This window comes from Simochromis diagramma, unplaced genomic scaffold (assembly GCF_900408965.1).
Source record: "Simochromis diagramma unplaced genomic scaffold, fSimDia1.1 OVJJ01000602.1, whole genome shotgun sequence".
NCBI classification, from domain to species: Eukaryota; Metazoa; Chordata; class Actinopteri; order Cichliformes; family Cichlidae; genus Simochromis; species Simochromis diagramma.
In genome coordinates this window covers 11,122,136-11,147,278 of record NW_024387040.1, presented here as the reverse complement: position 1 = coordinate 11,147,278, position 25,143 = coordinate 11,122,136, and the positions used below count along the sequence as shown (strand labels likewise).

General features: G+C 39.7%; 3 protein-coding genes across 15 annotated transcripts in view; 1 reads left to right on the top strand and 2 right to left on the bottom strand.

Annotated features, from left to right (window-relative positions):
- The window catches only part of abi1a (abl-interactor 1a), a 53,700-nt gene extending 46,696 nt beyond the window's left edge, over nt 1-7,004 (bottom strand). For 2 of the 10 annotated variants that reach the window (XM_040044023.1, XM_040044020.1), the window contains exon 1: nt 6,773-6,996. In XM_040044023.1, the coding sequence (XP_039899957.1) occupies nt 6,773-6,889 (117 nt within the window). In that variant the 5' untranslated portion in view covers nt 6,890-6,996. Of the gene's footprint in view, nt 1-6,772 lie in introns of all 10 variants that reach the window. The other 8 variants (XM_040044024.1, XM_040044022.1, XM_040044016.1 and 5 more) reach the window with 7 other exon arrangements.
- A 1,930-nt stretch (nt 7,005-8,934) lies between these two features.
- On the top strand, nt 8,935-18,167 carry acbd5a (acyl-CoA binding domain containing 5a). 3 transcript variants are annotated; one of them, XM_040043937.1, is made up of 13 exons: nt 8,944-9,045; nt 9,355-9,517; nt 9,752-9,872; nt 11,152-11,224; nt 11,488-11,605; nt 11,969-12,220; nt 12,316-12,507; nt 12,874-12,968; nt 13,055-13,265; nt 13,476-13,678; nt 16,223-16,282; nt 16,426-16,535; nt 16,880-18,167. In XM_040043937.1, the coding sequence occupies exons 2-13, from the start codon at nt 9,421-9,423 to the stop codon at nt 16,890-16,892; spliced, it is 1,545 nt and encodes a 514-aa protein (XP_039899871.1). In that variant the 5' UTR covers nt 8,944-9,045; nt 9,355-9,420; the 3' UTR covers nt 16,893-18,167. The 3 variants fall into 3 exon arrangements, with proteins under 3 accessions (XP_039899870.1, XP_039899871.1, XP_039899872.1); XM_040043938.1 differs by having other exon boundaries at nt 8,950-9,047; nt 9,382-9,517; XM_040043936.1 differs by having other exon boundaries at nt 8,935-9,517.
- Nucleotides 18,168-18,693: 526 nt separating this feature from the next.
- Nucleotides 18,694-24,931, bottom strand: mastl (microtubule associated serine/threonine kinase-like). Of its 2 annotated transcripts, XM_040043932.1 has the most exons (13): nt 24,496-24,931; nt 24,273-24,410; nt 24,052-24,191; nt 23,873-23,961; nt 23,676-23,782; nt 23,398-23,557; nt 22,884-23,032; nt 21,675-22,745; nt 21,177-21,318; nt 21,031-21,051; nt 19,986-20,099; nt 19,773-19,874; nt 18,694-19,430 (listed from the first exon to the last, which is right to left on the bottom strand). In XM_040043932.1, the coding sequence occupies exons 1-13, from the start codon at nt 24,664-24,666 to the stop codon at nt 19,273-19,275; spliced, it is 2,562 nt and encodes an 853-aa protein (XP_039899866.1). In that variant the 5' UTR covers nt 24,667-24,931; the 3' UTR covers nt 18,694-19,272. The 2 variants fall into 2 exon arrangements, with proteins under 2 accessions (XP_039899866.1, XP_039899867.1); XM_040043933.1 differs by lacking the exon at nt 21,031-21,051 and having other exon boundaries at nt 24,496-24,914.
- Nucleotides 24,932-25,143: the final 212 nt, after the last annotated feature.

The following is a 25,143-nucleotide window of genomic DNA, read 5'->3' as shown; positions in this document are numbered from 1 at the left end:
CTAAAACCACAGCTGACAAATGTGAGATTTTCTTGAACTGACTAGGTTTTCTGTTTGACTTCCTTGTTCTAAGGTTACATTGGAAACAATTTGCTGGTCACTTTGTTCCCTAGTTGACATTTACCGCTCTGGGTGCTGGTTACTGCCAATGTATTTACCACCCCCTCATATGTCAATCGACAGTATTCTTCCCTGTGGTTGGTAGTTGCTTCAGTTGCTTGGCTAAAACTTTTCGATGGTATCTGGTTGCCACATTCCCAATTTACCAGTTATGAATGAGAAAATCCAAACTTCATAGGGCGTTCAATTCGCTACCATACACCTCTAAGAAAACCCATCAGATATTTATATTGGAGAGGCTGCTACCACTAACTTTGGGGTATTTGTCCTTTAAAAACTGACTTCAGAAATGATCAAGTATCAGTCTGGGAGCCCATCAACTGATCTCCTATTTTAGCCTCTCAGAGGAACAGCTAATTTCTTGGGGTTTTCAAAAGTTGCCCAAGCCAAGATGTCCTGTTCCATCTGTTATTCCCATTGGTTTACAAATGAAGACATTTTTTAAAGAGATAATAAAAAGATAAATTGATAGAATGACTGTACACCTGTATGCAACCAAACACGATCGGTCAACAGAACTACAAACGGACTACAAACAGAAACCAGAAAGATACCAGAACCACAAATCTTGTCCCTTGCCTACAGATTCTCCATACTCATATAAAGACATGTTTATGCTCTCTGGTTAAATCTGTGCCAATTAATAAGTCAGTTTATCACAGAACTGTTGAAGCTTTACTTTGTTTTATAAAGCCTAAATGTTTAAGAAGGTGCTAAGTGTTGAATTAACAATTTTCCGTATACATTATTATATCCACTCCTTGAGATGATTAAACTAAGAACGACCTACCTGCCGAGACAGGATGGTGAAAGTGACTCTGGAACGTGTGAGGAATAAAGAAAACCTGCACATGAAACAACTTCAGTCCCTCCTTTTACAAGGTCTCGGCTCTCTAAAATTAAAAATTAAAAAAAAAAAAATAACACTGCAGCACGATAAGTGAATTCATAATTCCTTCTCCTCCCTCAAAGGGGCAGATGGAGGCTGACTGAAAGGCCATAAGGTCTACCTGACCTTGAAAATCTGCCAGCACGCTATTAGAAATTCCTTCAGTGTGTCAGGGAAGAGACACAAAGGGGAAGTTTGCACATGAAGGAAACTCATTAACCTTTATTGAGAGACTTGGTAATTGCTTCATCTGGCAGAAAGCACAAAGTGCTTAACTGATAAACAAGCAAAATAAAAGAAACACTAAAAGTTGGGAAAGGCTTTACTCCTTATGAATCCAACTGTAAGCCGAAACAGTACCATCAGAATGAATCCGACTGTCCAAAACTCCCACACTGTAACAGATCAGTTCAACAGTCTGGATCAAACCAACCCCATCAGCTGAGGGGGAGGAGTGACAGGTGGTCAAAAGGATGAATGGGTCTGGCTGGTAGGCTCAGAGCCGCTAGGCCTCTCCGTGCTGCAAGAAAAACCAGGCCACTCCACAGAGAGCAGGAGAGAGGGAGAGGCAGAGAGAAAGGACAGGAAATGAGGACTCAAAGTAACCCAGAGAGGCAAAGCTATGTTAAAAAAAAAACCCACAAACCTATATTTATCACCTTTAGGCAAGACTGGCCCTCTTCCAAGAGAAAAACTTTCACGAATTCTCCTGGGAAAAGCAGCACAGGACAGGTACACCAAGGTTATATGACCGGGATTGTCAAACTACTGATCGATGGCCAGGCCTCGCTTCTTTCATGTGATGCTGCCTGCATCGATCACAAGCTCATATTTTAAAACAACTCATTCAGGAGCAGCCCGCACTTCCTTTTTTTAAAGAAAAAGTGGGCATCGTGCTGCCTCAGCACAAACAAAAAAAAAAAAAAAAAAAAAAAACCACTTTCTTGCAAGACAGAATTTACTCTGACTTATGACCTCCTGGTTTTCTACATAACACTTCCATTTCCCCTTTTTTCTTTTTTCCGTTGTACACATCTCACTATACAGCGCTGCCACACATCGCTGTGATTTCATCAGGAATTTGGACCAAGTTGCAGGCAAGACCTTTCTAAGGAATTCCCAATTATCAGCGTAGTAAAGGCGTGTGCATTGCTGGTATTCAGATAGTGGAAACATTCAGATTCAGAAGACTTTATTTATCCCCGAGGGGCAATTGAGAGACTGACCTTGCCGACCACACATACAATACACAATGGCCCTGTATGGTGGCTTCAGGAGTGTCAGAAAAGCATCCATTCAAAATACATTAAGTGCCACAAACGCCTTTCCTTGTTTGGAAATGACTGGACAATGATCGTGCACAATGACCGCTGAAAATTTTAAAGATTTATTGACTATAAATGTAGAGATTAAATGATGAGAGAGTTAAATATGATCGGCAGGACTGACCATCTGATCTGGTGTACCACTCCTTTTGCCCTATGACAGCTGAGATCTGGCTTAAAGAAGGCCTTTAAACAGTGACTATGCACATAAGCATGACTTGTTCACATACAGTTAACACAGAGTCTGTGTTACCTTACTTAACAGAAATCTGTCGGTTTTACTGCACTTTTTGAACATTTGACAAACAAAAATGGATTTTATCCTTAAGTAAAAAAACTGACGGGCACAATATTTTATGCTGAAAAAAAAAAAAACAACAACAAAAAACTCTGAACTTTCGTTGGACGAACTCTTAAGACATTTGATGGATACCTGCCCAAAGACCAAGAAAAAAGGAACAAGGATAAGCTGCTGTTAATGTTTTTACCACAATCTGGGTGGTACTCATGTTTGCTTGAAAACCTTTATTGGTTTTAACCACTTTGTCACTATTAGTTTAAAGATTAAATATTTATTAAGTTTAGATAAGCTTTAGTTTTACATTTTTAGCTTTCAGCAGAATTATCCAGACAGTAGGCAGCTGCCTTTAGGGCCACAAATAGCATTAAATGTATATGCAGTAGTGCTCCCCAAGATCCTGTTAACCATGATATACACATAAGAAACCGATCAATTATAGTTATTAGCTCTAATTTCAGTTTAATTTCCATTCGGTTAGTTTCCAAAGTGGGTTTTGGTCATTTCCGTTTAGTTTTGGTTTTAAATCACCATGATGTGGGTGGTGTTTGTCAGTGGAAAATAGACATTACAATACAAATATATCTCCTCATGCTGTAGAGGAATCTTAGCTTCCTGATCCTTGTTGGTTTGGCAAATTTAAACACACAGTCAAAAAGTAAAAATAATAATAATTCTTGTTCAAGTAAAAAATTGTTTCAGCTAGTTTTAGTCTTTTTCATCAGTCCAGCTGTTTTTATTTTCTTTGAAACATACTTTTATTTTTTAGCTTCTTTTTAATAACCTTTATTACAAATTCCTAAATACATTTATCTGAAAAGATGAAATCAGAGCATGTTTGGCTTTTGCTTGAAAAATAACTCAGCTGACTAATTCATTTTTATGATGTTGTTTCCTGAGCTCTATAGATAACAAATATAGCCTAAGCATGACTATTAAAGCCTGAATTGTGTCATTACTGTGCTGACAACCCTCTCAGTGCGTCCTCTAGCCAACATGGCCAGGTGGCCCACTTTGCATACGGTAGACGCGTCCTTGTCGCAGAGGTTACACAAACATGGCTCTGATTTGCATGAATGAAAAAGGGTTTTGAAAACAGCTAAATATTCCAATCTTTCTAATCAAAAGATCAATCAGAATAAACTGAACTGAGGTATGTTAATGCGAATCTTGTCTTGTTTTTAGAGGCACTTCCTGACACACAGAAAAGGCATTTCCAGGGAGTCGGTCTTCAGAGTCAGCAGGGCAAACAGGAAGCATAACTCTGACCCGTCAGTGTGTCATATGCCACGCACGCACAGCTCGAAACGCGCTCTCAGACCAGCAAAAGTCACTATCAAGTTGGAAAAGTGGGGCAGAGATCTGTCCTTGGTTAAACAGAGCTCTCACCATCTGCTTCAGCCCGCTGAGCTGCACTATAGTCCGCATAACCCCAAAGTCCCGATGACACAAGCACAGAGAGAAAGAAGCAGGGATGGAAATGTGAAGGAGGAGTGCAGAAAGGACGGGCCGATTCAAGCTGAGGCATGTTGATATGTGCGTGTTTTCGAGTGTGTGCGTTTCTATCAGACACAGAGAGCAGGAGAGAGTGTCTGCAGCAGACAGAAAGGGCTTATGAAAAGTGCACTCGCTTCACAGAGAGCTGGCGACGTGTGCTGAAAAGCTTAAAAATCCCTCTTTTTTTTTTTTTTTTTGACGTCAGCGCTTCAAACAAGGTGCTCGACTAAAATACAGAGGCAGGATCAGACGCACGCCGCAGAACTTTTTGTACAGTTTAGTTAAAGTCTGAACTAAATTTACATCAAATACTGAGCTGCGGCCCGTCAGCATCATCCACTCCTGCTGCACCTTTTATGTACAGCCACGCACACATAAAGACATCAGAAGGCAGCCGCTGAGATGTTCTTGCGAGTTTTCAGCTCATTAGTTTGGAGGGGGTTGAGTCCTATGACACCATTTCGGGAGCATCTTCTAAAGATCTACACGGCAAAAAAAAAAAAAAAAGCATGCGTTATCAAGCTCAATCTACAAGTAATTTTTGAGAAAGCAGAAGAAGAAAAGCCTATTTTACTAGTTTTAATGTGATGAAATCTGATGAAATCTGCCTGGTTCTAGTCCCCAAATGCACTAACTGCAAGTCACTTTGGACAAAGCACAAATAAACTGAGCAATTCATTTAAGGCAGCAAAAATGACGGAAAAGAATAAATAAATAAAGGAAGGAAGGAAGGAAGGAGGGAAGGAAGGGGCAAAAACTGGAAATTAGTAATCAATATTGTTATGATTAAAAAGTTTTAAATAGTTTCTCCTAACCCCTCTACCAGTTGTGCGCTCTTCATGAGCCTAAGGCTTCCTGTTAAAAGGGAGTTCTTCCTCCCCACAGTTGCCAAACGCTTGCTTATATGAGAATCAGCTGATCGTCGAGTTTCTTTTTCTACATACAGATACAAATTTATCTGTGTCGCACCAGCTTAAATAACTTCAGAGCTCAACACAAAAAAGCAAACCCATCTCGACCACAAGATCTGAGTGCGAGCGTTTAAAACGAGGCACGCTGATAAAAATGAACTTACAGCAGACAAACTATGATTTAAGTGACTATTTTAATTTTAAAGTTTGTCAGTATTGCTTCACTGTGGGAAATCACATTGAGACCTCTCGTTCTACAACTGGCTGTAGCACAGAAAATCCCATAACAAGGAAATTCCCACGTTTAGTTCCACAGCACTGCTTTTCACAGGAAACAGAAAGAAAACGAAAACTCTCAACTTTATGGCAAAAGTGGCAAGAAAAGCTGCTTGACGGCCTCAAAAATGAGACAAAGTGGTCAAAGCTTTGCCCTGCAGCATTTGCGCAGGCACCCTGCTGCAGGGCAAAGTTGCCTAATCTTGCGAGGACAAGGAAGAAAACAAAATTACAGGGAGTCCTTGGGGAGTACAGCTGGAGAGGACACACCCTCTTTAGCTGATATGGGTGGGTTGTCTTCCTGCTGAGAAAAAAAAAAAAAAAAAAGTGGGCTCTCTTTTCACTGCAAATGTTTGCCTGTCACATTGGTGCTCTGTCTTTTTTAGCAGCGGCTCACCACATTTGTTAGTGCCCTAAAAAAAGCAAAGCCATTGGTGGTTATTAGACTTTGTAATGAAGTTGCAGCATGGTAATCACGTCACATCACATCCTGGCCCACATTTATTCTAGAAAAACAGCACGCAGACACAGTAATACTCCCCGTATTAGGTTACAGTAAATTAGCTGCCTTGTTATGAAAAAGAAACCTAGCAGAAATTAAAGCATGAATAATCTGGATGAGGGATTTCAAAAAAAATCAATACTGCCAACCTTTATTGACCAACTAACAAGGACTTTATAGTCTTCTCTGCTTCACAACCCAGCTCCAAGCCAACTATATTATCCTGAACAAGCTGCTTTCTGCACATTCTATGATTTTACAGTACATTTAACAGTTTAGAAGTAATGCAGCAACAATAAACATCAGAGCATTTGCACTAAGTGCTGGCAAGTCCATAATGTAGACAGTATAGCATCACTTTAACGTCCCTGAAGTATCCCAGTGGGGGGCTTAAACTGTTTTTGTGGTATTAAATGGTGAGTTTATTGACCTTAAGGAATGTAAAGGACTGCTACGTTCATGTGGACTTGTAGTTATACTGTGGCTTTCACTTTAACGCACGTAAACCCAACTCACTACTAAAGCAACGAAACTGGTGTAACTTTGTCCTCGGAATAAAACTATTTTTTAGGATAGGGTGTAACATAATCAATGGCCTGTCTTAAAGAAAAACACACGGGCCTTCCTTATCAGCAGTGACAGTGGAGGCAGTTTAGAAGCGAGCCAGTGTACTACTAATTTTTTTGTTTAAAAAAGAAAAAGTAGACACACCCTCTGTGTAAACGGAATGAATGTGATCAATGGTGCGGGGCAGACGGGGGCTCTTTAAAACGTCCCACGGCCGTAAAAGCCCCGTGGGTAAAGTGTTATCACAGCTCCGAGCTTTTAGTGATCATTTGACGAGCCAGTCCACTTCTTTATCCACGTTTCCTGCCCCAACAACCATTCAGTCCGGAGCTTTCCGCGACAAAAGGCGGACCACAGATACAACAACCCTGTGGCTCACTCACTTACCTGGACATAATTGTTCTCGCAGTAGTCTGCTACTCTCGTCAGGTTTTGGTAACTCTCCACGAGCGCTCTTTTACCGGCCGGAATCTCTTCCTCTAACAACATTTGTAGCTCTGCCATCTTAACATCTCTCCGCAGAGCCTCCCTTCCCTCTCTGCCTTTCCTTTGATTGAAACAGCCACCAGCCCAGCTCTGCCTCAAAAAAAAAACAAAAAAAACCTTTGCCTGCTATTGTGGGATTCCTGCTTGCCCTCGCTTTGGCGTAACGTCAAAGCGAAGATCGTGTGTACTAATGAGGAGGATCACTACATCCGCAATATTGTGTACGAACATTTTACTCTCGATTTCATTTCATTTTAATTCAGCACAAGGAACAGGAGAAACAAGTGTATTGAGAGTATTTGAGATATATTAGGAAAACATTTGTAGAAAAAAAAAAGCCAAATTGATAATTTACAGTGAATATATGTATTTGACCAGTTTTACTTAGAAATTTTAATTCACTTTGGATGAAAATGGTAATTTTGGAATAAAGAAAGTAATTTTAGGTGAGTTATTGTTTTATTTTTTGAAGGAAATAGAAAGAAAAGAATAAAACGTTATCTTATTGCAGTATATTCTACAATATTCTAAATGGCAACATTTTTATGACAACAGAGAAAATGCTACATTTTAAAAATTAATAGAACACTTTTAGACATTTTAAATTCATTGTTGTGACAGTACTGAGCAAAATTTTGACCCAGCCTTCATTTCTAGATATTTTTCCTGGAAAATGTCAAACATGTTATTGAAACATGAGCAAACATACATGCGAAATATAGCATGAAAGACAGAACCAGTTTGTACAATTATAATACGCTTGATTGTCTTCTTTTGAATGTCTTTTTGATGAGTCCAGTCTCTTTCGGGGTTTTATCTTCTTTCTTTTTTTTTAAGGACAAGACTTCCAGACACTGTTTATCTGCTGTTGATTGCTTTTTAGGCCTAGCACCTCTTCTTTTGTCCTCCACTTGTCCAGTTTCCTCAATTTTTAAGGGTGCACTGCACACTGTGCTGAGTTTTCAGGTTTTTGGTTCAAAAATTCTATTTATGCCTGTCAAACTGTGTTATCTTTGGGATTTTTTTTTAGATGAGACTAAAAGTAAAACAAGTGCCTAAAGACACTATTTAAATTTAAAAATTGGTTCTTTACAGGTTTGTCTGTTATTCATTCATTTTCATTTCATTCGTTCATTTATTTGTTCATTTCAGGCACAACAAAAATTTCAGGCACAACAAAAATACATATATTGAACATAAAGTGCACAAAAAGTTATGCATAGATACAACAGTGGGTCCTCTCTTGAGTTGGGCTTCTTTCCTTATGCTTAAATGATGCACAGGTCAGTTTTATAAGGGGATAACAGGAACAGGGGAAGAAAATCCTCAGCAGCCCATACCCAAAGAAAAACTTAGAAAGAATTCAGAAAGCCTGGGGAACTTTTGCTCAAGAGCACTTAAAAATAATAATACAAGAACATCTGGCTACTTGAAAGCAAAATATAAAGAATTTTGATTTGATTTGAAGAAAATATTTATTTTATATATGTTTTAAGCATACCTCTAGCCCTGAGTTCATACTGAACCACGAATACAGAAAGATACATACCTATACAGATGTGGGAATATATATTAGCAGGGAATGTATATGTAATGTGTATATGTAATGTAAGTCCACTTTACATCAGAATGTATGTCGCGAGGTGTGGACGCGGAATTAGGTAGAAGAATATTGCATGCAGTTATTGTAGGATCGCGTTCAGTGTCGCAGCTTTAGGGAAAAAGGTGTGTTTCAGACAGATAAGATAAAGGATCTAAGGACAAAGTGAGAGCTCTAGCTTTTTTCTGCTGTCGACCTATCAGTTTTCCAACGAAGAGGGAGGGGGAAAGAAAAAACATGGATCTGTCTAGAGCATGTTGGGATATGTAGTTTTGCGTGTCGAACTGTCGCGACATGAGTTTGTGTTTTCAGCCATAAGAGCGAAGTAACATTATATATTTCACTTCTCATCAGCTTTCTCACTCGTTTGACTTTAATATGTTGTTTTTATATCCAAACCATATTTTCACAGTTTGTTTTCTTCATGTGGACGCAGAGGATTGTGGAGTTTGTAGGCGCCGTCGATATACAACAATAAGACTACAATTCCCACAGTGTGTGCTGTTCATGGCGTCTGGTCAAGGGCTAATGACAAGTCGCCTTCTGACAAACAGATAGGCCCGTGATTTTAACGGTAAGTAACGACGGTTTTAAGCGGTTTTTTTCTCGAAAGTGTGTCAGCGTAGATACCGTTTAGCGGAAACGACAGTGTCGCTAAAGCTGTGCCACACGTTAAACGTTGTGTCCTAGATATCCAACTGGCTCAGCCTCCTCCTACTGGTGGTCGTAACATATTGTAGACAGTTAACTTTCAAGTATAGCTGGTCGCATTAGCGTCGCAAAAGTCTGCTCGTTTGCAGACGAAAACAAACCAAACTGCTGCTCAGAGCTAGCATAAATGCTATAAACAAACGCTTTTAACGTTTTGTTTTTGTTTTTGCAGTTGTCGTGAGTTTGTGTACTGCTTGCAGGTGTTGTTGTTGTTGTTGTGCTGTCTGCGAGTGACACGATGGAGGTGGAGAGCGTCCGCGTGGAAGATGAAGGGCGCCTGACCCAGATGAGGTTTGATGCCGCCGTGAAGGTGATCAAGAGTTTACCCCCGAATGGTGAGTGAACACCTCACTCGAAGCTCTCTTTCTCTCTCACACACATATATACACACACAGGCCAGTTCAACCAGCTCAGCCACCCCCGGGCAGGTGCGGTGCAGCAGCTTGTGCGATTTAAATAATCCACTTTGTCCCCAAGCCATCACAGATTTGAAAGAAATAGAAATCAGCCACAACTCTGCACGTGGAGGGTAAGGCTTTTTTATGTGATGAGAGTTTTCTTTTCCTCAGGTCCCTTTCAGCCCTCCAATGACATGATGCTCAAGTTCTACAGCTACTATAAACAGGCCACTGTGGGACCATGCAGCATACCCCGACCTAGCTTCTGGGATGTAGTTGGAAAGGCAAAATGGTAAGTTAGGGGGCGGTGGTGGTTGTGCGCTTAGGATTCCTTCAGAACTCAATTCTATGGGGGAAAAAAAATGTGATTTCAGGGTATAAAAGGAATAATTTGTGCCAAGAGCAATCAGTATACTAAATAATGAGATGCTGTGTTGCTATGATTTGTTTGATTTGTTTATGGCTTGGTGAACCAAAGACAATTTTCCCTCGATGTGTGTAATAAAGTCTATTCTACTCTATTTCTCCTGCACTAATGGTGTAACAGGAAGATGCATGCACTTCCCCACACTCCTTGTTTTAAATCTATGTGGATCAGTGTACTTTTAAGAATAGTCCCCCAGACACAAACCCTGTTGCTGTAATGTTTTATCATATTTTATTATTCTCTGACGATCACATCAAGACAGCTTGTGATATTCAGAAATGAAAATCTCACTCTGTTAAGCTCAGGCTGTGTCAGGTGATCTCTGGACTCATTAAAATATATCAGTTACCTCTTACCCACAAAGCTGGACAGTTTCTCTCAAGGAGGGGCTTGTACCTGTGTGTTTTCTCAGTCCTTACACATGCTGGATACTGTCTGTCATTAAGCATTGAGTTTGATCACAAACCTTGAAGCCCTTGCTCACCATGATCTGCTTTGTCCTTCTGTAGACTCAGATATAGCTATATTCTTATTTGCAAGGCAGTTTTTGATCTACTAGGTTGGTCAAAAGAAGTGCGGGATGTTACTGTTTTTGGTCTCAAGACTTATTCCTTCTGTAGTCATTTAAATGTTTAGATTCAGATAACTTGATTAATACCAAAAAGGTCAATTTGTTTGTACCTGTTAAGCATCTGGTCTCATAAATGAATTTTAAAGGACTTTGAGGCAGTTGCTTGAACTCTCCTGCCCTGTTTTTGGCCTGGTTTCTACGCAGCTGCTGATTGCACCGCTGCCTGTTCTGCCCAGGACACCCTTGAAAAAGTTATTTTTAATCTTAAACATGATATTTTCGTGGTTAAATAAAGGCTAAATGAACACGTTTCATGGGTAGGTACAGTTTCTAATGAATGTTTAAGTGTCTGTCAGACTGTGATCCAAAGTTAGTAAATTAGTTTGTGTCCTCAAATAGTCTTTCCATATTGACTCAGCTGAAAATTGGAACTGGCACAAAGGCCTTCAAACACACTTTTGCTAACACATGACATTCTCTTCTGTGTGTTCCACCTTATTAAATTATATAACAGTGCATGTTTTCTTCTTTCACTTGCTTTTATTTATTTTATTTATGTATTTATTGTGATAGGGATGCCTGGAATTCTCTTGGAGAAATGTCCAAAGAAGAAGCAATGGCATCCTATGTTGATGAAATGAAACTGGTACGTTTGCCGTCCATCTCCCACCTCTTGAAGCACCTTTTTAACCTGTCCGTGTTTCATGTCCTTGTGTGTAATCAAATGACACAAGCCATGTGAAGAGTAACACAGATACATTGCCTTTACAGTCATCTGAATCAGGAATAACCCTGTTACACCAAATAATTTATGCCGCAATACCGGTACTTTGAATTTAAAGCACTTCCTGGTTGTTTGTGACTGTGGGATAATATTCTCATTGTGCTCGCTCTGGATTTGGTTTTCAGATCCTAGAGGGGATGCCCATGACTGACGAGGTGGAGGAGCTGTTAAAGGTCCTCGGCCCGTTCTACGAGCTGGTGGACGAAAAGAAAAAGATCGCGCAGATATCAGACCTGAGCACAGGTTGGTGTTTCCTCGCCAGGTGGATTGCCCACACGTTTTACTTTGTGATGTGGAGTTTAACCTCTTTTTTTGCCTCTTGTTATACGCTCAGCCCGTTTGACTCAGTTTGCTAGGCAACTGGAAGGCAAGTACATTACTGTGTAAACACACGGGTCTGTTGATATACTTTACTTCCTGTCTGGTGTTGTAGCTCAGATGCTTTGAGTCCTTATTAGCAGTCATAGAAAGCTTGCTTGTAGCTTACCACAGTTAAGGTTCCCCTTACAATCAGAAATGGACCCATTTCATTTTAATATGTTAACATCTTAAGCAAGTATTCGTGAGCTTATAAAATTCTTTCTGTTTGTGTGTGGTTGTCTGTAGGGTTTGGCACAATGATGAATTCAATGGCATCAAAAAGTGTTGCAAAGAGCATTGTTAGAAACATGGAAATGAACGGCACTCTGGAGACACGGCCTGCAAGGCTTAAACAGAAGGAAGTGAGGTCAGAGGAAGATGCGCTGCAGGATGATGATGATGATGAGGAGGAGGAGGAGGAAGATGACGATGAGGAGGATGAAGAGGAGGAGGAAGAAGAAGAAGAAGAAGAAATGGTGACAAGGGAGGTCAGAAAAGGTAACAAAGTTGCTCCTTTTGAGTATGAATATCTGAAATGACATTATTACATGTTAGATGCAGATTTCCTCTATCTTCTATATTTTTTTCCACAGACAAAAAATCTGGACCATCACAACCAAAGAAGAAAACTTTAGCTAGGAGACAAAAAGCTCCGCTGTCAAACGGTAAAGTCGCTAACGGGGCCACCCATCTGACCAATGGCAGTCATTCCAGAGCTGCTCTGAACAGCGACAAGTCCCAGGAGGGTTCACTTGGCGAGCCTCTGCTCAACGGACACAATCCAGGTAGGAAAACCGATATTCCAACATGGGGCTCTGTTTCAGCCCACAGTACATCCCTGCAGCGGTCCAAAACAGTCATTGAGGACTCACCAACACTCAAGCTGTCTGAGCACCATGTGATCAGATAATCTGCTAAGCTTCATTCCCAGAGCTGCAGCACACATTGAATCTCAACACTTAACACATCCGCTGCTCCTGGGACAGGCTTAATGGAGAAAATTAATGGTTCTGTAGAAACTGAGGAAAAAGCCCCTAATTCAGTGAACTTCCTCCTTGTCACTCTGGTAATTACAGTGCAGACTAGTCATCATAATGGAGAACAAGTCTTGAGTTTTGTGTGCCCTTTTGCCCTCTTTGTAATGACATTAGATCCAAGTGTAGCTGCGTCTGCACCCAGTCACCTGACCAGCGACTCAGACAGCGAGGTGTACTGTGACTCTGTGGACCAGTTCGGACAGGAAGAGGCAAGTAAAAACTTAAACATCACAGAAATATCAGCTGGGTTTAGCCCACTGAACTGTTTTTTACTCATCTTGTTGTTTTTCTGAAGAACTCGGAGCATAACCGCTCTCTGGATGATTTGGATGAAGAAGAGAACCACCTCCAGCCGCCTCTAGAGGAGAGACGGGAGACTCAGGAGGATGTACAGGGTCCATTGCAGGTTGTCAGATGTGGAGGAGAAGATGGAGAGGCAGGTGGAGCAATGTCACAGAGGCTGAATGTGACTGTGCCTGGTGGCTCTTCAGTCAGAAGAGGAAGGGGTAAGGCTGCATTCACAGGGTTTTACACTCACATTTAAATGTTATGAAATGCAATCACAAGGATGACAGCATGATTCTGTGGAGCCGGCAGCTCTGTGTGGCTTTTGTTTTTCCATTTAGTGGCCTTTCAGTGTCACAAAGACTGTCCTTCCATTGTATGCGCTGACACCCGAGCATGTGTCAGTTATTCAAATTCCGTTCTATTTTTAGGCTCCAGGTCTCCAGGCCTTCGCCCTGGATCTCAGATGCCCATGCACAGTGCTGGAGATGGAGACGGGGGCCAGTGGGGAGGCGCAGGAACACCTGGAGCGAACCTGAATGAGCAGATCGTCGTGGCGCTGGCCAGACTGCAGGAGGACATGCAGAGCGTCCTGGAGAGACTGCACACACTGGAGGCGCTAACTGCAAGCCAGGTCTGATGATATTCCAATGAAAGTGACTCGAAACAAAAAATACAATGTGGCTTCTTTGAGGCTTAACTAAGAAAAAAAAAATAGATAACATCAAGTGTTATCTACATCTTTCCACTCTGTGTGAATACTTTCTGGTCTTTATAAGCAAGTTAAATATAACACTATTTTTTAAAATATAAACATAGCTGTGTCAATGTCATTGATCGCTGATCAGTAAAATAACAACCTTTTATTTATTTATTTATTTATTTTTTTTCCTGATGAAAACAAAATAATAACTAAATAAAAATTAATGCATAAAGAGAAAACTATGATAAAGTGCACATACACTTTTGTCAGCGCATAACAATGAGATGAAAATAGTCTGGCGAGGTGACAGCCAATCAGAGCTAAGTAAGTTGTGTAAAAAAAAAAAAAAAGAGTAAGCTTGCCTTCTTTTTTTTTTTTTTTTTTTTTTTTTTTTTTTTTTTTTTTTGCCTTTTTTAAAAATGTCAGTATTATTTTATTTTTATTTTATTCATCATTTATATTTATTTACAATTTATTTAAAAATAATAATTCTTTGAAAATTAATCTAGTGCAGTAAGGACAGACATGCATATTTGACTCGACTAGGCATATGGACACATTTCACATTTGATGTCAGGAAAAAAACTGACATCAAATGTGTAAAAACACGGCAAGCTTTTACAACTTTTTGTTTTATTTAACTAAATCAGCTTTAGATTTAAGCGACAATAATCACACACACACATAATCTTATGACATTTTAGTCAAAAAACTATGACTAAATCTAAATCAAAATTTCCTGTCATAATTACACTATATGTAAACTTAGAACTATACAGCAAATGATTAAACTACTCGTGGTGGCTTTCTGCGGTTTATAGGCTGCAAGGCTGACAGCAATGTTAAGCTATCTATGGTGAGTAAAATGAGCTGGCAATGGAATTTGATTGTGCTACTCATTTTATAATGTTTAGGCAAATTTAATTATCTTCAGTGATATATTAAATAAAGTAGCATCAGCTACAGGACTGGACAGCTGGCTAGTGACAGGATAATAACTTACTGTGAAATAATGAAGACAAGGTAAACAAAACTTGAAGCTACCTAAGTAACCTCTCTAAACAGTAGGTGCTTTCTTATCATAATGCTACAGGTTTATTTTTATGTGTATTTCATTTTAACAGGAAGCCGGGATTGTGCAAGAGTCTCCTGTCCAAAATTGGCTGCAGTTCAAACAGCAGTGGTTACACTTTATACACAGTGACATTAGGACAGAGAAGGGAACCACAGGTGGTCATAGTGTCATAAATAAAACAAGTGAAAGGCAACAGTTTGAAGAGCTGAATTCAAATATGATGCACGTAGTGGTGAATTATGCTAAACTACATGGATTTTTTAATATAAATAATATATAAGAACTGGTCTTTGTTTCAAGAACCAAGAACTTTGTCTTAATAAGACTATTGACATAAAACAGCAGTGCAGTGGTTAGCACTTGTTGTGTGGAGTTTGCAGGATCTCCGTGTGCCTCCGCGGGTTTCCTCTTTGTATTGCTGCTTCCTCCCACAGTCCAAAAACAGACATGTTCAGTTAATCAGTCATTTGTAATTCGCCGTTGATGTGAGGTAGATGAAATGCACCTGGCCATATTTTGCTGTATTGAATTCATTAGGACGATCAGGTATCCCGCTTCAGGTGGGACTGAATATCATTCATTTCCATCCTGTCTCACACATTTAGATAATGTCCCATATTTTGATTTACTCTAATATTAAAAAGTTAACACGGCCTGACAGACACTTTTCATCCAAAACTGCAGGTTAACCTGTCACCATCTTTTGGTGCCAGTGGAAAAGGACATGGAATAATAAGGACTTAAAGGCTACTTGCAAGTGGATAAGGCCAGTAACTCACAAGAAATGGTTTCTGAGAAAGAGATGTTGCAGATTTGTAGACGAAGTGGAAAAGCAGCTGAAATAACAGTTACTGGGAGAGATGACTCTAACAAAACAAACAGAAGTTTGTATCATATTCAGGATGTAGCACAGGATGAGTTCTGTGTGTATAAAGCAAATAAATATATATTTTTTTTAGCCACGGTCCAGACCTTGGACACAAAGAACCTTCAGCTTCTGTTGATGCTTACTGTTTACCCAGAAGGAGTTTGCAAAAGACATTCATTTAAAAGCTTAAATGCTTGTTGGAATCCGCTAACTGCTCCGCTTAATAACATTTACAAAAAGGAAGTAAAATTTGTGCAAAAAAACCCCCCAATATCAAAAATCTATAATATATAGATTTCTATGTGGCTTTAGAAATTTAAGATAAGATATACTTCAGTTATCCCAAAAGCTGGGAAATCACTTTGACAGCAAACAAATATAAAAAAACAGACTAGCTCAATAAAATAGTTTCTTAAATTAAATCTCATAAAGGTTAAATGAATTGCTTAATAAATCACTAATAAAATAAATATAAGTTCTTTCTTTTTAAATGTACCCATAATGACAGATTATGGACTCTTTCTTTTGGCAGGCAAGATCAGTGGCTCTGTCTCCTACTTATGCATCTCCCCCAGTGAATAATAGGAGTCAGGTAAACAGTTGCAGTCTTCATTAAATTTTTGAAAACAATCTACTGAATTTCCAGCTGATTCAATTAATTTAAACCATGTGTTCATTATTAGAAGTTAACAAGTCTCATTTGTAATAGCAATGTATATTTTTTTGTCCTCCTAGAAACCGTCCTGGTGGCCTTTTGACATTTCACCAACCAGTTTGGCCTTTGCTCTTATATGGCCATTTGTGGTACAGTGGCTTATCCGCCTATACTTGCAGAGGAGGAGAAGGTAAGAAATATATGGACAACACACACAGTCCAAAATTAGGTGAAAATTCACAACCTGCACTTAACAGACTTTTCCTCGGTCGTTAACAATAAAGATGAGTGAGTGGAAGTTTTTTGGTTTGTTTTTTAATCTTACTAAAATCGTATTGACTCATATGAGGTTCACTCCATTTCTTTGGCTACAGTGGTTTTGCTATAAAGTGCTTAAAAGATTGTCTGACTTTAAGGTTTAAAAAAAAAAAAAAAAGGTCTTTGCTTTCGTAAAGTGTCCCACACTTTTCAGGTATTTCTCATATTAACTAATTTCATTTATTTTCTATTTTCTTTTTTCTTTTTCTCCAAAAGACGAATCAACTGAACCCAGTGACACCTTAAATCACCGTGGGCACGACAATAACAAATCCCCAAAATATTACGGATGGGTTGCTAATGGCTGTAACTCTTCCCCTGCTTAGACCCACGGCCCAGTAATTAGCTCTTGCACTATAAAGAAAGCCCCTAAAACTAACGAGAGCGAGGAAGCAGTCTCTCAGGCGCGTTGCAGCATGGATGTGGAGTCACAAAGGAAGATGAAAGTATGGGCTTGCTGTCTGTGATTATCCAACTGTTTCAAGATGAATCTACTGTATTGGATTTTTTTTTCTCTGTAAGAAATGGTCTGAGTCCAGCTGTAGAGTAGCTTCTCAATTATTTCCGTAACCGAGATATTATTGCACACAAATCGGCGTTTTCAGCTTAAGGTTTCATTTGATGTTACTAGAAATGTCCCCAATTCCCTTTCATTAGTTGCCCAAGTAATGCTGCTATAGTAAAATATTGTAATTACTGTAGAAATGAGGAATAAATGTATTAATGTACTGAAATGTGAGATTCTTTTTAATTCTAAGTTAATATTTATTGCTTTTAGCAACAGTTGCAATGAAGACGTTGCTGGCCAGCTTTCAGCTGTAAAAGTGAGATTTCTGTTGAAGTGAACGTTTGCGTGTAGGTCAGACCAGGTTCAGGATGTTTTCATCAACGGTTTTGCTACATATCACTTCAGATTGTTTTGTACTTCAGTTTCTAAATAGAAGAAGTGCCTCAGCATTACAAGGTATTTTGTACTGTAGGCATTATGATTTCTTACATTCTCTTATTGTAGCATAACCCTTGCATTTCTGGACCAAATTCAGACTAATTGTACTACTTAGTGAGCCATGAATTAGCAGAAATCTTCCAATCTGATATCCGATATCTAATGCATAATGTTTGTCACCGTCTGTGTCGTTTATGCATTTTTGTTTTCTGTGTTGTTTCATTTTAATGTGTGAAGAATTTCATTGGGATGATAGTAATCGTGAATTGTTTGCAGAGCAGCGAGCTCCATATAAATTGTATACAATAGCTGTACAGTCCAAACAAAAATGCAATATTTTAATTGCATCTGTGTGTAATATGATGCCATATTTACAAAGTATTGCATCTGCATTAGCACTGATCTTTCCAGCGCTATTATGTTTTAATTAAAGAAAAAAAAATGCAATAGTTTACCTTTCTACTGAAATGTACTAAGGCTTTCTCACCCTCTCTGCCTGTGGATAGAGTGGTGTTTGCATGTGATAATCTCAGCCTGAAATAAAGTTTTCACAAAGCAGGTTTGTCCACTTTATTTCAAATAAGTGGTTACTTGAGACCTCACAATAAATCTACTCTAGCCAGCAACAACTGCCTCCACACCAGCAGCAGTTGTGGGTCTGAGGATTTCATCCCAAATACCTAAGAGCACTCTGAGTACAAGTGGTTCGCAGGTCGAGCTTTGGATGGGCCTCCCCAGACCATCACTGAACTGTTCATGTTAGATGATTAACGTTCACCTGACTCTTCAACATCCGTCAAATATGGTCAGTGTGACCCTGCTCTCATCTGTGAAGAGAACAGGGTGACCAGGTCTTTTAGTTCTGAGTGTACATGTAGATGAGCAGTAGGGTGGCAGACCACCTCACAAAAAGCAGCAGATACCAGTCCTGTTGCTGGGTTTATACCACTTTATGGCCTGGTCCAGCCCACCTTGTGTAACTGCTCATCTCCTGGTATTCCCTTCACATTTAATTTCTTTAAGAAGTGTATAGTTGAGATTTTTCTCCAAATAAAATTCTGCAAAAATACTCAAAGAACACATGTTGTTACAAACAGGTTTTATTTCTTTTTTCTTTTTTCCTCAGAATTAAGATAAAATTGTGCATGTAGCAAGAATTAACCAGTAGTGTGGAAAACTGAGCAGGTACAACAATCAAAATTAGAAACATTACGTAAAAGAAGTCCTGCTGGGATAAAGTAACAGTCTTGTCTTGAAACGACGCTACACTAAATTTACACACAGTATATAAGACATTATTTATGAATATGTTTTTCTTCAACACTGAAACATGACAGTAAGTACCAGTACAGCAGAAAATGGAGCATATTAACTTTAACATCCTCATCACAACAAAATCAAGCAGCAGATAAAGGGATGCCTTGCTAGTAGAGTAATGCAACGCAGTAGTGCTAACATTAAAAAGATATTTCTTGTAGCTAAGTGGCCCTTTTGGATTGAACAAATGTAAAATGTTTTCTTTAAAAACAATATTACAACAGCGAACGGAAAAGCCACCCTAATCCACATCTTCACCTCGCATTTACTTGCAGAAATCCAAGGTAATGATCTGAAGTGTTTAAAAATCACTCTCACATCATACATTCGAGCGAGAGAACAACTTCTATAGACTGAAGCCGGACACGGCAATGTGCTGAGCATTGTTTCTCGCATCAAAGTAAGAGGTGTCGGTTTCGTCGTCTGGTTGAGGTATGAAAGGCATCGGCTGGTTCTGCAGGTTGTCCCAGTCCAGGCCGTGAAACAGGGGGTGGCACTTCAGTTCTAATGGAAAATATAGACAAATGACAAACAGCAAAACACACAACAACCCATTTCTTCTTCTTCTTTTGTTTTTGAGAACATTAACTTCCAACTTCTAAAGTCGGTATAAGTATTTTATGTTAAGTTAATCTGTTCTAAAATGGGGTGAATTTTCTGCATTTACATTACATTTTTCCTTATTTATTCATGTTTAAAAAATATAATAATTTGTGTTTTTTATTGATGTGTTTATTTCTGTTTGGATGACAAATACTGTTGAAATTTTCACTTCATGGGATAGTTATTTATAAAGCCAGTTGTTTCTTTCTCTTTTGGTCTTTTATTTTGAAAGGTGGTCTATACCTTTTAAGCCAGCGCGCTTTGTCATGTCCATGGTCAGCAGGATTTCAATGGCATTCCTGGAGTCTACAGATAACTCCTCCTCCCCCTCAGGCCAGGGTATATCTACAATAGTTGATAGTAACGTAGGCGTGTTGGTAATTGAAAAGAAGCTTAATGAGTTACATATTTTAGATGGTTTTGTGGTTGAGGGTTGGAAGAGAAGAGCAAACCCACCTCTGTTCAGAATATTCTGGAAGACCAGCTGGGGCGTCTCGTCATTGAATGGCGGCACACCTGTGAGGAACTCGAAAAGACACACACCAAGCGCCCACCAATCCACCATGAAGTCTGCCCGGGTAGACAACGACAACAACAACAACAAAAGAAGAAGGAATAGTCACATTTTTGTACAGCCGTGGGCCTCAAACGCCTCACTTTTCCCTGTGATTTCTGTTAGAGTGCACACTAACTGCACCGCAGTGGCAAAAGCAGGGACTACGTTAGATACTGAGTACTGGGGAAGAAAACATTCTTTCATTCTCACATACAAAAACCTAAAAACAAATCATTAGGATTCGTTTGTATTAAAATTTGATGTCAATTCAAACAAGCAGAGTTCATTGAGGGTAAAACAAACAGGGTGCCTGCAAACGTTGTGCTTCTCAAGACTTATTTTTTAGTTCTCGATAGCTGCACAGACTTAAAACCATGATTACAGTTATAAGTCTCTACTATTGAGCGAATAAGACAATAGATGAATAAATTCATGTCACAGAAGTCAAATAGCAGCGATCAAGCTACAAAATGGCATTGTGCAACTGACAGGCGACACTGCCCTCAATGTGTTAACATTTGAATTAATAACAGCATGGCAGATCAATAAGTTATTATTAGATGACATTTTGTGTGATGCCAGTGCCACTGTGCATTGACAGTGTGTCAGAATTGCTCAAATTCTATAGATTTATAAGAACAAAAAGAAGAAAATCTTTTTTTGCCAAATTAAAAGCACATCAGCCACAGCTAATCTGATTCCCCTGCTGGCACAATGGTGTTAAAAGAGACTTGAAAGACCCAATGCTTTAACCTTTAGAATCACACACTTGAACCACCATCCCTTTCCCCTTTAATTAGGCCCACAGTTTGTTCACCGATCCAAAGGGCAGAAACAGCGGGGAAAGGGAAACGGGGCAGGAATCCGCTCACTTCCTACAGCGTATTAGCAGGCCGGGGAACATGCAAGCTCGCTTGCAAAGAAACATTAATGTTAAAAACTTACCACACTGACCACTTCCTGAAACTAAAAGAGAGTGCCTGTCACAAGAGCTACAATGTCAAGCAAACTATTCAGTTAAAACAAGACTGAGACTGACTGACTTTGGCTTTGTCATCGTTACAGAACTTTTGAAGATTTCTCTCTCTTACCATGTGGTTTTCCCAGAAGCAGCTCTGGAGCCAAATAGTCAGGGGTTCCTAAAATTGGTACTCTCTCAACAGGCAGTGCTCCCCTTCGGACACTCTTTGGAGTCCTGTAAGGGGTATGAGAGGTCGACATGGGCTGAGGAGTCTGAGGAAACAAAAGCATTAATTTCATTAATATGTACATAATCCTATAGAACTGCCTTTTATTGAATCATAAATGTAACCTGTGACTGCCAAACTTTATTAAAGTGGTTGTCATTGTCAGTTATGCAGAAGATCTTCGAACTTCAGTTAAAGAGGGGCAACCAATTAGAAGAAAGTCAACTTAAAGTCAGAGGACAGGAAGTTGATAAGATAAAAAAGCAATTGATTTAAATTGTGAGACAAGCAAAATTACTCTAGTTGAGCACAAAAATAAAAGTACTGTCTTAACAATGAGAGCGTCAGGTTGCGTTTCTGGGGCTATGCAGACTGCTGTATTCCTCGTCCTTCCGTGCCTACCTGATAGAGAGAACCACTGGAGCTGGGTCTCTTCTGCACTGGTGTTGCAGCTCCAGATGCGACGTTATAAGAAGCCGTTGTGGACACGTCCATAGCTTCCACAGATCCAATGCTAAGTCGGGACACCCCGGACACGTTGGACCGATTAATGGAGCTACAATAACTACGGAAGGCCACGACATTTCGCGGCTTGAGGAATAAAGGGGACTCCGCATCACTGCAAGCGAGCTCGGGAAGTCGGTTCGCAAAGAAACAGCGAGATTCATCTCTCTCCAGAAAATGACCAAGTTTAGGTGTTTCAACAGTGGCCACAGGAGTTTTTGGTAGTGATGCAGTATAGAAGGAGTCTTTACTTTCTTTGTCCTCCTCTGGTGATAATGAATTCCTGTGTTTGACAGGCTCAGTTGGCTGGAGGGATGGGTGGCTGTCTATAGTGAAAGACATTTCGTGCATAGACCCGTCAGAGTCCATGCTCAGGTTCCTACAAATGTCACTTGTCCCAGGAAGTGGTGACGTGAAACTCGTGTGTGACAGGTCTTTGGCTCCACCTTCAAATACATCCTCCCCCGGCTCTTCCAGTTCATAAAACAGACTTTTGGCTACAGCAACGGGACTGGAGCGCTTCGGCACCCGCTCTTCAGTTGCCCCGATCCCTTCAGTGGAGACCATGAAGTCGCCTATTTTGATGGTGGAAAATGTTCCAGTCAAGCCGGTGTGAAACCTCTCAGTCTCCACAGGAATCTCATAGAACCTCTTGTAGTCTGTGTTTCTCTTTTTGGCTCGGATCTCTGGCGTCCCTGGACTTCTTTGTAAATCTGAAAATGTTCTCTTCACAGATGAGGGAACTGCTAATTGACAAACATTCTCCTGAGCTGTGGAGACAGACTCCTGGTTGTTCGTATGGGATTTATTTTCTACAAGATGAGCTTCATTTGACTTTTTTGATTGACTGCAAGAGGCCTTATCAGAAAAGCAAAAAGTGTCCCGTTTTGTGGGCGGACTGTCCTCTTTGGGCACCTTCAACTCAGATCGCCCTCTCCCGTTCTGGTCATTCATGTGTTCATTCTCTTTCTGAAGAAAAAAAAAAAAGTCACAATATGCAATGAAATGTGAGTGAGACACTTTATGAACAGGAAACTCCAAGCCAAAAAACTTTATTGGTCTTTAATTACACATGGATAAAAATAAGAATTAAGAAAATCCACTTACCTCCTCACACTCCCACAGTGGACTGGTGCCACCGTCAGTGTCAGTAGTGCTGCCTGCACTCATCGTCTGAAACCTGCTCCTGGTCTTCATCAATGTGGGAGTCAGATTTTTTGTCAAATTATGAGGACTAAACACGTTGCTCTTTGGTCCTATCAGATAAAATTTAGAAGAAAAAAACTGAATAAAGGCGAAATTAGCATACATTTTCATTATCTGCATAACTCGTCTTTCCACGTGAACAAAGAATGACAAAATGCCAAGAGGATAGCTCTTGGCTGTCTACTACAGCCTGACAGCATCAGCTAATAATGACCTATCACTTAAAAATCTGCATCATATGCTTTCATGTTGAAACTTCCTGGTATATTGATAACCATTTTGTTACCAACTTTAAAGCATGTATTTAACGGGAACCCTTATTATTTCCCCTTTTTAGTAAAATTTCTAACATAATGTAGGCAAAAAGAAAATAAATAAATCAACCCCCCAAAATAAAATGTCCTTGATGACATACTCAGTTTCCAAGGGTAGAGAGCAGGTGAAGACAGGCGATCTATTTTCTTCATTACAGGAGAATCAAGAGATTTATTCCTTGGTTTTATTTTGCCGCACGACATGGGACTGGACACCACAGTAGCGCTGCAGTGACGCTTGCCTTCTGCTGCTGGTGTATTCTGTGTTTAACAGAATAAAGGAAAAAATAGGAATTATGTAACACACACACACACACACACAAAAAAAACAACACATCTGATTGTTTTCCTGCATGTGAAGTGATTTGAATTCACTTACAAATCCAAGGGAGCTGATTAAAGAGAGGACTTGGCCTGGCGTGCGGGAATAATCCTTCTTGGGTTTAGCCAAAGATGGGGTAGTGAGGATATCCATAAGACTCAGCTCTAATATAGAAAGCACAGAGGTAAAGGAACTATTAATAATATTTCTAAAGGTGATGGTTACAATGTGCAAAAGCTGCTGGGAAGTCAAACCTCTGTCCAGCTTGACATTAGAAAGGCCAAAATCTGTTAGTTTAATGTGGCCTTCGTTGGATATGAGCATGTTGTCTGGCTTCAGATCTCTGTAAAAAAATTGTTACAGTTCAAAAAATGCATATAAACGTCGATCAAATTGAATGAAAGTGCAAGATTTGCATACACTGTAAAAGTACCTGTGAATTATACCATGACGATGGAGATAGTCTAAAGCCAGTGCGACCTCTGAGATGTATTTTACAGCCATATCCTGGTCAAAATAGCCATAGATATGAAGGAGAGATTTGACATCTCCACCAATGAGGTACTCCATTACCTGTAAGCATAAACAATGACTTAATAAACGGGGTCGTTAACATGTTTAACGCGAGTCTATTTTTTCATCTCTGGGCGTTACCAGATAGATTTTGGTGGCTGTTTGAAGGGAGTAAAACAGGTGAACCACGAAGGGACTTTTGCTCAAAGCGAGGGCATCTCGCTCAGCCTTCAGCTGGTTTGTCATGTTTTTATCCACCATATCGGCTTTCTTCATCACCTATGAGGCAGAAGAAATGTGCATTTAAGTAGGCTAGATCTCCCTTTAATGATTTAGAATAAGCACAGGTTAAAAACCCACTAACCTTAATGGCATATAAGCGTGCGTTGCAGTTCTTACGTGCAAGGTAGACCTTGCCAAAAGCCCCACGGCTGATGGGCTTCAGCACGACGAAATCGTTGATAGACGGCGGTTTAGGGTGATGATCTACAGATTTCACGTCGGCGCACGAGCGGTGCTCTTCCTCTGCGTCCATTATTTAACTGCTTTAAAATGAGGGTTACGTCTGTGTAAGCCAGCCAGCTCAAAGTAAACAACACGCACTTGCAAAAGAACGGATTCTCTGGTTTGTTTTGAAATTTTGAATTCCGCAGATCTTTCACGGGGACCCCACTTAGTTGTCCAAGAAAGCGCCTGCGTGAAAAAGAACAACCTGTACTTGAACAACCTGTGTAGTGTAATTAGACGCTAGTTAATTTTGGCCGTCTAATTACAATTAAAACAATTATTTACCAGAAATCCATTATTTTGGAAACTGTTTTTAAATTTTGATCAGGCACTCACGAACAGACCAAAATGAGAAGAACGTGAAAATTAAATAGAAAAATTAATAATAACTGCTGCGCTTTTTTTACTGTAAGGCACCTGATGCAAGTGAAGATTTCTTTTGTCATTTCTATGCATTATAAATTAATTTAATGAGTTCAAGGAAACAATCGCAATGATGCAAGCA

What these genes read in the sequence shown, in the direction of transcription:
- acbd5a (XM_040043936.1), top strand. Translation starts at nt 9,421, where the DNA reads ATGGAGGTGGAGAGCGTCCGCGTGGAAGATGAAGGGCGCCTGACCCAG. An exon ending in GTAGTTGGAAAGGCAAAATG is followed by an intron (nt 9,873 to 11,151) that starts GTAAGTTAGGGG and finishes TTATTGTGATAG; the next exon opens with GGATGCCTGGAATTCTCTTG. An exon ending in GATATCAGACCTGAGCACAG is followed by an intron (nt 11,606 to 11,968) that starts GTTGGTGTTTCC and finishes GGTTGTCTGTAG; the next exon opens with GGTTTGGCACAATGATGAAT.
- mastl (XM_040043932.1), bottom strand. Translation starts at nt 24,666, where the DNA reads ATGGACGCAGAGGAAGAGCACCGCTCGTGCGCCGACGTGAAATCTGTA. An exon ending in CCAGTGGTTCTCTCTATCAG is followed by an intron (nt 21,319 to 21,674) that starts GTAGGCACGGAA and finishes TTGTTTCCTCAG; the next exon opens with ACTCCTCAGCCCATGTCGAC. An exon ending in GCTTCTGGGAAAACCACATG is followed by an intron (nt 21,052 to 21,176) that starts GTAAGAGAGAGA and finishes ACTCTCTTTTAG; the next exon opens with TTTCAGGAAGTGGTCAGTGT.